The sequence below is a fragment of the Poecilia reticulata genome, chromosome 2 (assembly GCF_904066995.2).
Source record: "Poecilia reticulata chromosome 2, P_reticulata-male-v2, whole genome shotgun sequence".
NCBI lineage: Eukaryota > Metazoa > Chordata > Actinopteri > Cyprinodontiformes > Poeciliidae > Poecilia > Poecilia reticulata.
This window is the reverse complement of record NC_088831.1, coordinates 38711033-38726262: the sequence shown is the minus strand read 5'-3', so window position 1 is coordinate 38726262 and position 15230 is coordinate 38711033. Positions and strand designations below refer to the sequence as shown.

Below are 15230 nucleotides of genomic sequence, written 5' to 3'. Positions count from 1 at the left end.
TAATGCAAAATTAAAGTTTTATAGTTCTGAACTGAAATTAGTAATGACATTTTTTTAAACTTTTGTGTAAAACAGAAATATGCCACATATTCCATTATGCCACATCATGCAGTAGTTTCTGTTGGAGCAAAGCTGATATTCTTCACACGGCATCTAATTTGAGTTGCACATTGTGTTACAGGCACTGGCTCTCATGTGGTAACCAACATCCAGCCTGCGGTCTACCACCCTGTCGTTGTACCAGAGCTTCCCTTGGAGGGATCCTGCAAGACTGACTCAGGACTGACGTACTTCAATGGACAGCGCTGGATCAAGAACCAGGGAAATAAAAAGATGATCTGCACTTGCATGGAAAATGGCATTAGCTGCGATCAGTGGGGTAAGAGACAATCTTTTCCAGACTTTTCTTGGTACATTTTCTGTTCGTGCCACCCAGGAGAGGCATTCTGTGAACTGAAATACACCAAAAATAATGTTCAAAAGACTAAAGTAGACTTTCGTCTTTTGTCGGCATCCAGATGGACCAGCTCCAGTGTATGGTGGAAACTCTGGAGGTCTTCCCTGTGTGTTCCCGTTTGTTCACAAGGGGAAGACGTACCATTCCTGCACCTCTGATGGCCGCAGTGATGGACAGCTGTGGTGTTCTACTTCTTCTGACTTTGACAAAGACCAGAAATATTCTTTCTGTACAGAGAAGAATGGTAAGGAATTTGTGTTAAAGGTGGAAATTATCAGTAGGAATGAATTCCTGTCAGATTGTTTGCATTTTTATTCAAGTGTAGAGAATAAATCCCTCCCAGGACGTTCAAATGTCTGATTTCCTTTTCTGTAACAGTGGTCTTGATGACACGAGGTGGTAATTCCAATGGGGCTCTGTGTCAGTTTCCATTCCTCTACAATGGCCGAAACTACACTGACTGTACCTCAGATGGTCGGAGGGATGGCATGAAGTGGTGTGGCACAACAACAAACTACGATGCAGACCATCGGTTTGGGTTTTGTCCAATGACTGGTAAGTAGTTCAAGCCGGACTGGTATTTTATTGGTTGGTTTTTTGGGGTTTTATTATCACTACACTGCAAAACATTTCACCCTTTTTTTCATCTTTTTATATTTTTGTGGTTGTGGCTATTTTGTACCCAACTTTTTGGAGTGCAAAAGAAGCTGTCTGCCAAGATGCCTACGCAGCCATTTTTGTCTGCCTCATGAGTAGTTATTGGGTTGATCTGGGCTCAAAATCTGACTTTAGTACCAAATGGAAGTAGCAGAGTACAATTCCCTCCAGATGGTGGCAAACTTGATTAACATTGCTAATTGTCCCGTCCCTCCCAGCCCCATGTGAATTTTATCATCAACCCAAGCTGAGTTGTCTTATCAGGGTGTTGTTGGAGTGGAATCCTGGCTGGTGTATAATCGTTTATATTATACTAACAACACTGTAGAATATACATTGATGTCAGCCGTGCCTAGTTTACATGTCTCCAGTGATCAGAGAAACCGGGTGTCGGAGTGAAACTTTTTGGGAACGCTCCTCGCTTGTTCAGCTTACCTTAACTTCTGAATGCATTTGTGTTACATGAGCACATGGTTCATCGGAGGTGGGTGTCTGTTTTCCAAGTGAGGTGAAAGCTAAAGGTGAAAAATGCATTGGTTTGACGACTTGGTAAAATCGCAGCGCCGTTTAGTGGTCTGGCATGACAATTACAGCAGATTTAAGGTGTCTTGGTGGCGTGGAACTTTTCCCCAATTAGCATCCAAAAATACAGGCAATTTCCAGGCAACTTTAGGTCAGTGACCTACGGTAAAGTCCGTATAGCAAAGATGAATTAGTTGAAATGACCTTTCCGTGCTGAAGATATTATTTAAGCAGACCCCAACAGGTTTGATGGATATGTCTGGATTTTAAATCTCCACCATTCAGATGTGAAGTTCCCTTAGAAATCCTCACTAGTGGGAAACAACACCTCTTGGCTGACACCAAGTTGTTAAAACTATCCTGTCAAGCTTTAACAACAGCTGGTGAGGGGTGTCTGTTTAAACACCTTGGCTATTGTCTGTGCTATTTGTGTGAGGTAAACCCATTCCTCTGCTGAAAGGAGCAGGCTGTCTTCACATTAGAATTACCCACTTTTGAGTCATTGTCAAAACAAACAGGGATTTCGAGATGTTAATGGATTGTTTGGACTTACCAGGAGTTCATGCTTTCTCCTCAAGCTTCTTTAAAGATGGTTTGGTAATCCTCTGTAATCTAGCCAGACACAACAGTCTCCAGGTGTGTTTTTAGCATCCAGGACTCAATCCCATAATGTAAATTCAGTCATTTACATTGTCTGACGCTCTGTCCCATTCTTATCCCCCAGAAGAAGAACCTTATTTGATTAAATCCTCCAGGTCGCCTTATCTGCTTCTCAGGTTTCGCACTGGAATAGCAGTGTTGAATAGAGGGGGCTTTATCTTCCGAAGCCAGGAACTGTGTCACCATCAGCATTAGGGGCCAGTATCAGATAACAGATAACTAAGTCATTTAAATTAACCTAAGTAGTTGCTCATGCCTTAAAATGCATATGAGCTCAACGTTGTCTTCTGATTCTTCAAACAAGTCTTTGATTAAAAATGTTTTCATTGGGATCAGAGTTATTTCCAATGAAAAACTTTTGTGCATGGAGAACTGTCAAATGTCAGACTAAAAAAAAAAGATTATTATTATGTTCTTCTGCCTGAAGTAGATATGGCATAAAGTATGATACTATTTTTTTAAGGATATAATGATAATGATCTGATCATTACCAGGTTCTTAAGTGACCAGATCTAGATCTAAATGACCAGATTCTCTTGATTTCCCTTAAGTTGTTATGATTTTAATCTCTAAATTATTAAATTTCAAAACATATTACACAATTGTTATGTATTAAATACAAATAAATACAAAATTAGAATTTTGTCTTTGGGTAAGGACAAATCAAACCTCTGTTTTAATATGTCAGGGAACTATCTTTAGCAGTGATTGTAGATGTTTTCTGTATGACTTCATCAGGTTATCTCATCATTGAGAAGGACGTTTGGCTCGCTTTTCTTTGCACATTATGTCATTGCTTGCATAACCCAACTTCAGCCAAGCTTTAACTGTTGCACAGATGGCCTCACATTTGACTTTGCAGCATTCTGGTATAGAGGGAATCATGGTTGAAAAACCATGTTCGGTTTTCACTGCACGTTTCTACCTTGGTCCCATCTGTCTAAAGGACATTGTTCCAAATCTTTTTAGGTTCATTCAAATTCTTTTCAAATTTTGAACCAAAGGCATGCTGCCCTGTTTGTTTTAGAAAGGAAATGATAGCTCTTGCTGGTCTTTCCTTAGAACTAGAAATTTTTTGGCAATGTTTTTTTTTTCCTGAAATTTAACAAGCTAACTGAGGCTTGTCGAGTCTGAGAAGGAATCAGTTTTCTTCTCTTATTTAAATTTTTTTTGCAATTTTTTTGAGCATTGCACAGTCTGCTGGGACAGACACAGTTACGTTTAAAGTTAAATATTTTTTTAATCTTTCAAAGAACAGAACTTTTCTTTTTCTGGTTCTGGTCCTAATACATAAAACCCAACATTTGAAAGAGAGCTGTTTATGCTTTTACAATGATATTGTATAAAAAACAAACCAATTGCCGCTTTTGACCATCCCTCAGTCTTAAGAGATGGGGTCACTTAGACCCCACAGGGTTTTCACTCTGTGCGCAGTCTGGCGAGGTCACACTGACCTCGTGTGCGCTTTTACAAGTTTTTTTTTGTCTGACCTCCTGAGTGTCGCGCTAGGACAGTGGGAAGTTTAATAGACAAATAGCATTGAGCCTTGGTTATTATTCACGTCTAATATAGTTAGTGAAAAGTTATTCATAACACACAGAACATTAAAATACGTTTTGTGTACAAAAATATGTTTGATATATCGCCAGAAACATTTTTCGGCAACTTCAATCCATATTCTTTAAATTTCCAAGTTAATTTATATGCTAGTGAAAAATGACTGAGGTATACCTATGAAAATAGCCGAAAGAAGTTGAAATGCTATGAATTCTACAAACTTGGTTTATCTAATTTTCTAAAAGTACTTTTTCTGTCTCTGGAGTTTGTTTTCATTGTTATTTTTATTTACCCATCAGGGGCTTCAGATCAGTCATCCTGTAGTAATGTTGATGACATTACTGTAACATAAAACATCTCTCTGCAAATTGGTCCGGGCAGGGCAAGCTCGTCAAAATCCTTATTTAATTTCTGTCTGCTCTTTCCCCTGCTGCAAAGACATTAAACATGTGATCAATTAGTAAGTTTCAACAATGAAAGCTTTGTTCTCCTTCAGTAATTCTTGTACATTGTGCTTATGTTTTCCTTCTTCTATCTTGGACGCACAATAGAACTGAAATAAAGCCAGTGTGCCTCCAACTTCATTTTAATAAGTCTTCTTTGGACTCGCACACCTAAGGGCAGGTCGCTGCTTGTTGTAGCCACACTTGGAAACTTTCTCTCCGACACTCACTATTAATTAACTGAACCCATGTGGTGAACACACACAGTCATTCACACGTGATAAGACAAGACAGCTGTTTCTAACTTTTAATCAAATTTTCCTTTCAGTGCCCAGGCATTTTTTTATGACTGTTGTATTTACGTCACTCTTTGTGATAATTATGGGCCAATATTTCCTGAAGATCTTTGAAGACATGGACTGATTTTGTATTTTGTTTTATTTGTGTGTTTTAGCAAATGAAGAAGTGTGTACAACAAGCGAGGGGCTGATGTACCGCGTAGGTGACCAGTGGGACAAGAGACATGACATCCTAGGTCACATGATGCGTTGTACCTGTGTCGGCAATGGAAGAGGGGAATGGAGCTGTGTCGCTTACTCCCAGCTGAAAGGTATGGGTCAGTTCAGCCTTCTGAATGCTCATAGTTAAAAAACACATTGAAAAGTGTTTGGTTATTTGGTTCACGTCCATTTTCTGCTTATCTCTGCTGCAGAGCATTGTCTTGTGGATGGTGTGACCTATGAGGTTAACCAGACTTTCACCAAAGAGCATGAAGAAGGATACATGATGAACTGCACCTGCTTTGGACAGGGCCGCGGTCGCTGGAAGTGTGATGCAATTGGTGGGTTTAGTACTTTAATGTTTCAGGTTCTGCAACTTGCTACCTAATAAATTAATAAATAACTCAACATGATGGACACAAATGGTTTCAAAATAGCAACAAAGAAATTCTTAAAGACATGCCTTGTCGTAGCGCTCAGTGAATAATGAGGAACATTGACAAGATGGTAAATGAGGAGCATCTGAAAATTAAATCCAGCAATACGGAAAGTCCCGTGATCCAGTGTATGCCAAGTTTTCACTTGATAACATTTTTAGGGAATATTTTTATAATTTTTTTTAGTCTGTTGCCATTTGTTCATTTATACAGATTAAATCAGAAAATGAAAACAACATGATAACCATTAGTCACTATGACTTGAATATTAGTTTTTTTGTCAGAACAGTAAATCAGAGTTGAGTGGGATAAAAATAAATAAGTCAGTGAATAAACTGAGGCAATGCAACAACAACAGAAACTGAGCAAGTACCAAGTCCATTTCAAAAATCTGGAATACAGTTTTTCTTTGTAGAACTAAAGGATATCAATGTTACTTTGGTTGCTGATTGTTATTATTTTGCTCTAAGACCATTGCCAGGACCCAGAGACAAGAACTATCTATCAGGTTGGAGAGTCTTGGGACAAAGTCATCCAAGGCGTCATGTATAAATGTATTTGTTATGGCAACGGTGTTGCGGAGCATGGATGCGAGCCCCAGCTGTCATATCCCGGTAAGATATTTCTCTCAAAGCCTTATAATTATGCTTTACACACTTTATCACACACACTGTAGTTCTCTAATGTGTTTCAGATGCTGTGTGGGGATGACATGAGTGAAGACAAATGTGTGTCATGTTTGCATGGATTTTCTACTTGGTTAAGTGTTAGCAGTAAGACGGTCAGATGGGAGTTGCCTCTGTCGCGTAATGCTTTCATGTTTACATGCTGAGATGCTTCATTCAGTCTTGGTGTGATGTATGCAAACAATGAGGGGTGCATGGTAATTCAAAGTCAACCTGTTGCTGTTGCTTTGTGTTTCTAAGGGACGTAGTTGCTAAGCTGAGTTGACTAATAGATGTGAAGTGGGTTAGTTTGCTACATATCTTGCTTCATCGTGAGGCAGCTGTCACACACTTGTTAGCTACATTTGTGTAGACATTCACTGTTGTAGCTCTGTGCTCTCTCACATTTTCTCCTTTTAGGTATTTTTTATTGCAGCAGCAGATCTGCAGGAAAGCATGCTCTGATAGGAAGCACATGAAAATGTAGAAAAACATCATGAAGACGTATCATAATAAATGTTGCTGGACGATACATTTTCTTAGAAAATATTGTGATAAATGTATCATATTGATCTCAGACTATTTTCAACAATAATGGCATGATAATGCCAGTTCGTCCTCTCAAAGACCAATAAACCAAAAATAGTTTTGCACAGAAACTATCTTCCAGTTCCACATTGGAACTGGAAGATATGTGAAGTATCCCAAATAAAACAACCAAAAACAATCAAATAGAAATAAAAACCACACGCCACTGAAACCATAAGGAAATAGATCATAATGTTTCTGTACATTAAATTGCCCTTCAAAAAATGGTAGTCATCATAATGGAAATGATCAAGCTCATTAAAAATTTTATGCAATTAATTACTTATTTCAACTTGTCTAGATGTCATTCATGAAATGGTTTAGGACAGATCAGACAATTTTACCCAAGTCACCTTTAGCATAATTCTTTTCCAGTTTCGCAAACTGAGCTCTAACAGAAAAAATGTTTGTCTCAGCCACCTCAAATATGAACCCCTTGACTTTGATGTGAAGCAGACAGTTATAGGAGGGGGGGTGTCATTTCCTCTTTTACAAGTATACTCCCCTACTTTGAGCTTTTGTTCCTGCCAGCATGTGGTTCAATGCTTGTGTTGTTGCCACAGCTGTACTAAAACGCCCCAGTCCATGACTCTGGATATAACCACACCACACATGGTATCCTCAAAGCTTCAATATCTACACATTTGTTCAGGGATCACATAAAATTGAATCACAAGTATCACAGTTCAGCTTAGAGTGTCTTTTTCGTGGTTTGATTTCTAACATTTCCAACATTTTTCTCAGTGTTTGGGTGGTTTTGTTGACGTTATTATACACATTTCGTCACAGTAAAAAAAAAGATGCATGGATTATTTGGTTATACAGATTTATACTTTTAGCTATACAAGATTTTAATTTTTCAAAATTGTGAGTAAAATGGAAATACCACACAAAAGCCATAAAAGTCGAAGAAGCAAATTCAGATTTAAATTATTGGGTTTTAAGTGAAGAAATACTACATTTACTTGTTTGCTGAAACAGGTTGACAGCAAATCCAAAATGTAGGCCACTTCTCTGTCACAAGTTTCCATAATAGCAACCATCTGTAAGCTTGTGCTGTGTGTGTGTTTTTTTTGTATGCGTGCACGTGTGTGTGCATGTGTTCTTCTGTGTGTGTGTGTGTGCTACAAGGAAAAATACAGCATGGACAGATTTAAAGGCAGGAAGATTTCCAGACCGTAAGTTGGTTGCTTTAGAAAGCAAAACACTATAAAAGGTAAAAAAAAAAAAAAAGCAGCCAAAGTTGTAGATTTTTTTTTCACATTGCAAGTTTTCACAAGCCTCTAATTGAGCAGAAAGGTTGATACAATCTTCTTTAAAACGTTTTGCCGATTGTTATCTTTTCCTCTCTTCCTGCTTCTGGTGGTTTTAATCTTCAAACCATTTTTTTTATTTCCATGATGACTTCCGTTAATGCTTTCTTTTACTGCCTCCTTATCACCGCACGCTGTGCGTCTGTCTGAATATCAAAGGTGAATGTTTTGTCTACAGGAGGATTGTGAGGATGCAAGAGTGTATCTTTGTGCACTACAAAGGTGTGCAGAAGCAACTCTGGGAAACTGTGCCTGAAATCTAGTATCTCAGCTGCAAGCAAGCGTCTGTTTTAATGACCGTCCTCCATGTGATTCTGCATAACCCTTACCCTGGCCAGTGGCTTTGTGGGTCTGTAATAGGCAGTAATTGGTCCCAGATTGTTTTTGAGGTTTGTGTATTTGCTAGCAGCATCTGGTTAACCAAGCCACTTGCTCAAAAACTTTTATTACAGGTCTGCTGTTTGGAAAAATGGTTAGAAAACCCCAGTTCTTTATAGAAGCTACCAGATTGTATCTGCACAGCTTATGTCAGGAGTCTGTTGAACACATGACTTCTGCTCGCATTAAAAACAACTTGATAAGCTTTTAGTTAAATTCATAATGGCTGCAGTTTTGAAATTGTTTCTCATATCATGTTTAATTTCTCATATCCAAAGAGGAAACATGAGGTCATGGGATATCAAGTTGACCAAGTTGGTTCCTCAGTCAACTTAACTGGGTCTGCCATTTGTTTTGGAAAGCAGACCACAAATCCTTCCAGAGTGCTATCAGGTGGAATAATGACCAATAATTAAAAGGTTTTCCCACAGGCTCTCCTCGTTGGAAAAGCTGTTAAATGTTGTTTAGATCTGTTTGGCTTGAACTTGGAGACTAAATTAGGCAATAAAGACACCAATCAGTGCTGTGGCTCAGTTCTTATCTCCAGTTCTACAGATTTATTTTCAAAACCTGAGATTAACAGGATTGAAAACTATGTGGCCACAAATTTGAAATAGAGTTGATATGACACTGTGAGAGAGTGGACTATCTGAAAACAGATTCAGAATCACGCAGTTGACATGGTAGACTGTCTTTTTAGGATATTGTGCAATGCTGTAGTGTGGTTAGCATTAGTGATTGTTATCATCAGTCTCTGTGTGTTTTTCCTAGAGGATGTTGATCCTTAACTTAAGCCTGAAATGTAAGATAGAAAGGACAAGATACAGCACATTTTAAAGTTGTACATTAGGCCTTCCTGTTATCTCTGATAAAGTCTCTATTTTAGAAATGGCATCCTGAGTAGCTTCTTACATTTTTTCTGGTTCTGATGATATTGTCCAGATCACCTTTAGATTATCAGGATTTTAAATCTCAATGAGTTAAATAAAGGAATTATACTTATACAACTTCATTTTTGAACAGCCTACGAATATTGACATGTCTTTCTGGGACAGATTCTCAACAACTCTTTGCAGAGTTAACATGCCAGTTGGACATAGAAAAACGGGAAACTTCCTCCCCCAAGAACGTGTGAAATATTGATGTGTTTCAGTCCTATAAATAATCACACAGAAAGTTGAATAATGGTTGATTGATGAGCTTCAGAAGGTATGAATTAAATGGTCTCATGTAAAGATATTTTGTCAAAAAATTTTTTTTAAATAAGCTTTAAAATACTCCTTTTTTTAAATCATAAATTGTTAGATATAGTTCTTCTCATTTGATCTGTGTTTCCAAATAGATAAAGTAGAACAAGAGGGACAGAAGTTTCTTCTCCTCCAGGAATGGAAATCTGTGCAGGAATCTCACGGGAGCCTGCTACTTTTTTCTGTTCAGGAAAACACAGCTGCTCACTGGTTCACTCTGTGTTGACTGCAGTCTAGTAAAATGATTGGTGTTTGACACGTTCTCAGATTGTTGAACTGGAAATTAACTGATACCACTACACAGTAGATTTTCCCATTTTTTCCCATTGTTAATTTAATTTAGCTGCATTATAGAAAGGTACTTATTTTTACCTATGTGTCGCTGGTAATTCCTCTTGATTTGTATTTGAACAACCAGAGCAGTTCTGCTTACACCTCTCTGTGGACTCCTCCTACCCCAGGTGGCCATCGTCCTGTTCAGGTGATCATTGCAGAGTCTGGAGGCCAACAAAATTCCCATCCCGTCCAATGGAACACCCCATCATCAGCACATGTAACCCAGTACATCCTGAAATGGAGAGTGGTGAGTTTCTTCCATTTGAGCAACGGAAATCACAAAAATAAGCTTTCTTAATCTAATGAGCTTGATTACATGTAAATATATTTAACGTGGGCTTGTGATTAAAATATTTTTAATACAGAAAGACACAATTAGCCCATGGATGGAGGTCGCGATTCCTGGCCATCTTAACTCCTACACCATCTCTGGCCTCAAACCGGGGATTACGTATGAGGGCCAGCTGATCAGTGTGCTTCGGTTTGGACACAGAGAGATTACACGCTTTGACTTCACCACTACCTACGGATCATGTGAGTTGAAGGAGACAGATCTAAGTGATAACTGAATGTGTAAAACCCCATGTCATTTTTTTCCTTTAGTTTCTATTTATCGTCTGCCACAATAATGTTTAAACAAGACTTTTCTTCTGTTTCAGTGATTCCGTCGTATGGAGAAGCCACCCCTCCTCCTCCCATAGTTGAGATCTCCGAATCAGTGACAGAAATTACCTCCAACAGCTTCGTTGTCTCCTGGGTTTCTGCCTCCGACACCGTGTCCGGTTTCAGGGTGGAGTATGAGCTGATTGAACAGGGTCAAGGAACTGGACAACCTGTTGTCCTGGGTAAGTGGAATGACAAAATGTGTTTGTATTAAAACCCTTTCAAGGTAGAGTTATCCGGTTTAATTCATTGCCATGTTTTCCCCTTCCCTCAGATTTGCCCCGTTCAGCCACCTCAGTAAACATTAACGAGCTTCTGCCAGGGAGGAAATATAACGTCAACGTCTACGAGGTCACAGATGGAGAAGAGAACAACCTCATTCTTACTACTTCACAAACAACTGGTGGGTAGACTCAGGCAACATGCAAGACATCTTTTTCAGATCTTATATATACCAGGTTGTCAAGGATTTGTTTTTATTACTCGCAGCGCCTGATGCTCCAAAGGAGCATGAAGTAGAGGAGGTGGGAGATACTTCCATTATGATCAGTTGGAATAGACCCCTGGCTCCCATCACTGGTAGGTTATAAGGCATGGCTTTCTATGAGATTCTGATGGAATTACATGTTAAAATTTATATTACAATACTGACTTTCAGTACAGCCACAAAAATATTTAAACCGTTTTCCTGCACTTTTTATTTTGATTCAAACATAAGCAAATAGGCGTTTCCACTATTTAAGATCAGCCTCAGATATTCCGTACATTTGTATGCAGATTTCCAAATTCCCAGACATGCATCAAGAATGAAGATAGATTTTGAAATTTGACTTAATAACTTCAAGGTCTTTCAGTTCAGCTCACATTGTGGCTGATTGTCTAATATAAACAATGAAAGCTGCAGATATATTTATCTGACCTTCTGATAGTATTTCTCTAAACTAGAGGCACTCACAGCTCTCTTCAAGCTCTATTTGTGTTCATGTTCCCTTAGCGATGAAACACATAAAATAGAGAAAAATGTTATTATTGGCTTGTGCTGATCCCAGCAGTTGGCACCGAAACAATACAGCTGGTTTTTATACTGCAATGTGCTCATCCTAGGTCTGATTTCATTTGCAGATTCAAGCTCCAGCTTTCAAGATGAATTCAGTGCATCGTATTAAAAAAAATAAAAAATTAGTCTGTGAATATCTTGAAGATCTTGATTTAATCACAAATAGTACCAAACAGAAAACTGTCATCAAGAAGATAATAAAAAAAAAATCTTAATGGTGGAAGAATGACAAATTTGCAATAGTGATGGTTTTAAACTAAACATGATGTTTTAAGACTTCAGTACATCTTGAAACCTCGTTGAGTCTGATGCTTTTCTGTGGGTCTTTTTTCTTACCACAAATCAACCACACTATTTGTATTTGCAGGATACCGTGTTGTGTATATGCCATCAGAGGAGGGAGAAAGCACAGAACTGACCCTTCCTGATACCGCGACGTCTGTGACGCTGAGTGACCTCCTGCCAGGAATCTCCTACAACATCAGCATCTATGCTGTGGAAGACAGTTTGGAGAGTGAACCTATCTTTGTTCAAGTCAACACTACTGGGGAACCACTGCCAGGTTAAGAAAACAGCATGTATTACCAATTTTAAAATTATTGTTTAAAAGACAGCTGGAAATCACTCTGTATGTGAAAAATGAGATTGTTGTGTAATTGTGAATGAAATGGGTCACAGACCCTCCAAATATGCATCAATCAATTAAATTTCATTTCAGATGGTTTTAGGGATCCACCATTATGAAGATTTTGGCCAAAATTAATATCCAATAAGAACCACAACATTCAGTAGTTTAAGTAAATTTACTATGGTAGAAGTTGTTAATTTTCTCTTTCAACACAATAAGTTAGTGTGAAGTTTCCAAAAATGCTTAAGTGTGAAGGAATGTTGTCTTTCCTGTGGATACACAGAGGAGAGTCTAAAACACTGTAAATGTGATTTATTGCTCTTGGATCAATCTGCAGTCCAGTCTGTGGTCTGTTTAGTGTTTTTTTTTATGCATTTATTTTGCAAAGTATCCAGGTCAGGACATGACTTGGGAAGAGCTTTAAAATGCAAAGAGAAGGCACTGAGTTCACAGCTGCTCCACGGTTGTTCAGCTTCAGTGGATTTGTGTAAAACTTTCCAGTCTGCCAAGTTGAACATGCATTTAGACCAGATGTTTGAGAACGCTTGTATGTGTGATGCAGTGAGAATCCTTGACCTAGTTGAGAGAGTGTGATATCATGTCTGGAACGAGAAATTAAACCATTTAGCTTGTGCAAATTTACCAGTGTTGCAACTTATTTTAGGGAAACCATTGGTGAAATGTTCTGTCCATCTACGACAAATAGTCCATCTAAAGGTTTAGAAACTCACTGTGTCACTGCACAAGTGTTGGTTGGTTGGAAAACTGCAAAGGGTTTGTTTAAAGAAATAGACCAGCAGGGTTTTATGTGATTGGGAAATGCAAGAACATTTTTTGTTTTTGTTTTTCTAACCCACAGTTGCAGTGGATTCCCCATCTGACTTGCAGTTCTTTGAAGTGTCTGACAAGAAGATCACTCTGACCTGGTCGAGCCCAGCAACCGGAAGCGTGTCTGGTTACCGGGTTACTGTGTTGCCTGTTGATGATTCAGGCTCTCCACAGAGCGAGATGACTTTGCCTGTGCACCAGAACACCTACGTTGAAGTGACACACCTAAATCCAGGCACACTTTACCGCTTCAGTGTCTACACCATTTACAATGGAAAGGAGAGCGTGCCACTAATTGGGGAACACGCCACCAGTGAGTTTGATGAATCGTACTCAGAAAAGCTTTTGAAAGACATCTAAATCAGTGCTTCTAAAGCCATTCTACCTCCAACAATGTTTACAGGCATCTCCTATTTTTCTCTTTTAAGATCCCGATGCGCCCACAGACATTCACTTCAACGACATTACACAGGATAGTGCAGTAGTGCTGTGGTACGCACCGCGCGCCAAAATTACTGGATATCGTCTCTTCTTGACCGTCGAGGGTTCAAATCCCATACAGCTCCGCCTGCCTGCCCACCTGACAAAGTACACCGTCCTTAACCTGCGACCGGACACAGAGTACAAAGTCACGCTGCATTCAGAGCAAGACAATACACTGAGCGTAGGAGAGTCTGCTGTTTTCACTACTAGTAAGTACTGGGAATTTTGTATTTGTTTCATTGATGATAGGATTCTAGACAAATAAACTATTGTTGTTTCACAAAATCTGAATAAAGGTTTAACAAACTTGCCTTCTGATTGCTTCTAGACTCAGCAATGGGTAATGCACCTCAGTTTAACACAGATGTCACAGATACCTCCATAGTAATCTCCTGGTCTCCAGTTCCCCGCATCGGATACAAGGTATTCGCCATGTTAACAGAAAATGCTCAGTTTACTTAGTAAAATCAACTAAATGGGTTCAAGATTTAGCGGAATGACTGGAAATAGAAAAGCAGCAGTACATTATTTTTCAACTTTTAGCTGAAATGTGTCCACCTTGCCTTAATTAAAAATATATTAGGGAGTCCCGATTATCTACTTTTGGATACATCCTATTTATACGTGATGGACAACACTTTATGTTAAATTAAAAGTTTTAGAAGTCCATTTATTTAGAAACAACAACAGGTTTTGGGGTTAACTTTATATCCAAAGACTTTATATTACATTTGGAAAGTGCAGTCCAGTTATCACTAGACTACAAGCATCTTTGCATCACAACACTTAGGATTACTGGAGCTCAGAAATGATTCTGATTGGTCAGAACGTGTTACGACAGAAATGAGAATGTTTATTTGGCTTCAGCTTGCTTGGGAAAACGCTGATCTCTGACCTTTACCTCTCGCATCTGTAGCCTTTGGTTCTTTAACCTCTGTGTTTCTGAATCCTGTTGCATTTTTTCTTTCAGCTGTCAGTCCGACCAAGTCTGGGAGGGGAAGCTCCCAGAGACGTCATCTCTGAATCGGGAAGTATTTATATTTCTGGTCTGACTCCTGGAGTGGAATACACCTACAGTGTCCAGCCAGTTTTTGATGGTCAAGAGCAAGGCACCCCAGTCACTCGACATGTTGTCACGCGTACGTATCTGTAAACTTTTACTCTTCCGATTTTTTCTTGTGTTTCTCCTCTATCACATTTATTTTACTTAAACATATTTTCCCCTTTAAATCTAGCTCTGTCTCCTCCTACTGATCTGAATTTGGAGTCCAACCCAGCCAACAGTGACATTACCGTCCAGTGGAATGGACCAAACACACCAGGTACACACTGAAAACCATGAAATTAAACCAACAATTGGTCAGATGAGAAACATGCTTTAAGATCTGTTTCCAAATAAGAGCTTAACTTTCTTGCCGTTTAGACATCACAGGCTTCAGAGTGAAATGCACTCCCACCAGCGGGCAACAAGGAAACAGCCTGGAGGAATTTGTGGAGGCTGGGCAGAATTCCTGCACCCTGGAAAACCTGAGTCCTGGGGTGGAGTATAATGTCAGTGTTGTCACGGTGAAGGATGACATGGAAAGCACTCCTGTCTCAACTGTCATTACCCCAGGTTGGTTTCTACAAATTCCTCATGTCCTAAAAGGTTTCTGAGAATTTAGTACCTTTTCTTTTAAGTTCTATTTTTCTTTTCATTTGCAAGATTTATTGAAATACCACTTCCTTTACATTCTAACATTTAACACACAATTATAGCTGCTTACTACATGTTCAATGAAGTTGTTTCATTGATTAATTAACCTTAAGGT

The 15230-nt window shown here is 38.9% G+C and overlaps 1 protein-coding gene across 1 annotated transcript in view; it reads left to right on the top strand.

The window, feature by feature from the left end:
* The window catches only part of fn1a (fibronectin 1a), a 35181-nt gene that overhangs the window by 4716 nt on the left and 15235 nt on the right, over positions 1–15230 (top strand). The window contains exons 7-24 of the mRNA XM_008402690.3: positions 182–379; positions 519–701; positions 836–1012; positions 4751–4906; positions 5009–5137; positions 5704–5847; positions 9886–10007; positions 10126–10294; positions 10420–10605; positions 10698–10826; positions 10913–11002; positions 11848–12042; positions 12968–13249; positions 13365–13628; positions 13748–13842; positions 14390–14558; positions 14655–14741; positions 14843–15034. Coding sequence (XP_008400912.2) covers positions 182–379; positions 519–701; positions 836–1012; positions 4751–4906; positions 5009–5137; positions 5704–5847; positions 9886–10007; positions 10126–10294; positions 10420–10605; positions 10698–10826; positions 10913–11002; positions 11848–12042; positions 12968–13249; positions 13365–13628; positions 13748–13842; positions 14390–14558; positions 14655–14741; positions 14843–15034 — 2967 coding nt within the window. The remainder of the gene's footprint in view (positions 1–181; positions 380–518; positions 702–835; positions 1013–4750; positions 4907–5008; positions 5138–5703; positions 5848–9885; positions 10008–10125; positions 10295–10419; positions 10606–10697; positions 10827–10912; positions 11003–11847; positions 12043–12967; positions 13250–13364; positions 13629–13747; positions 13843–14389; positions 14559–14654; positions 14742–14842; positions 15035–15230) is intronic.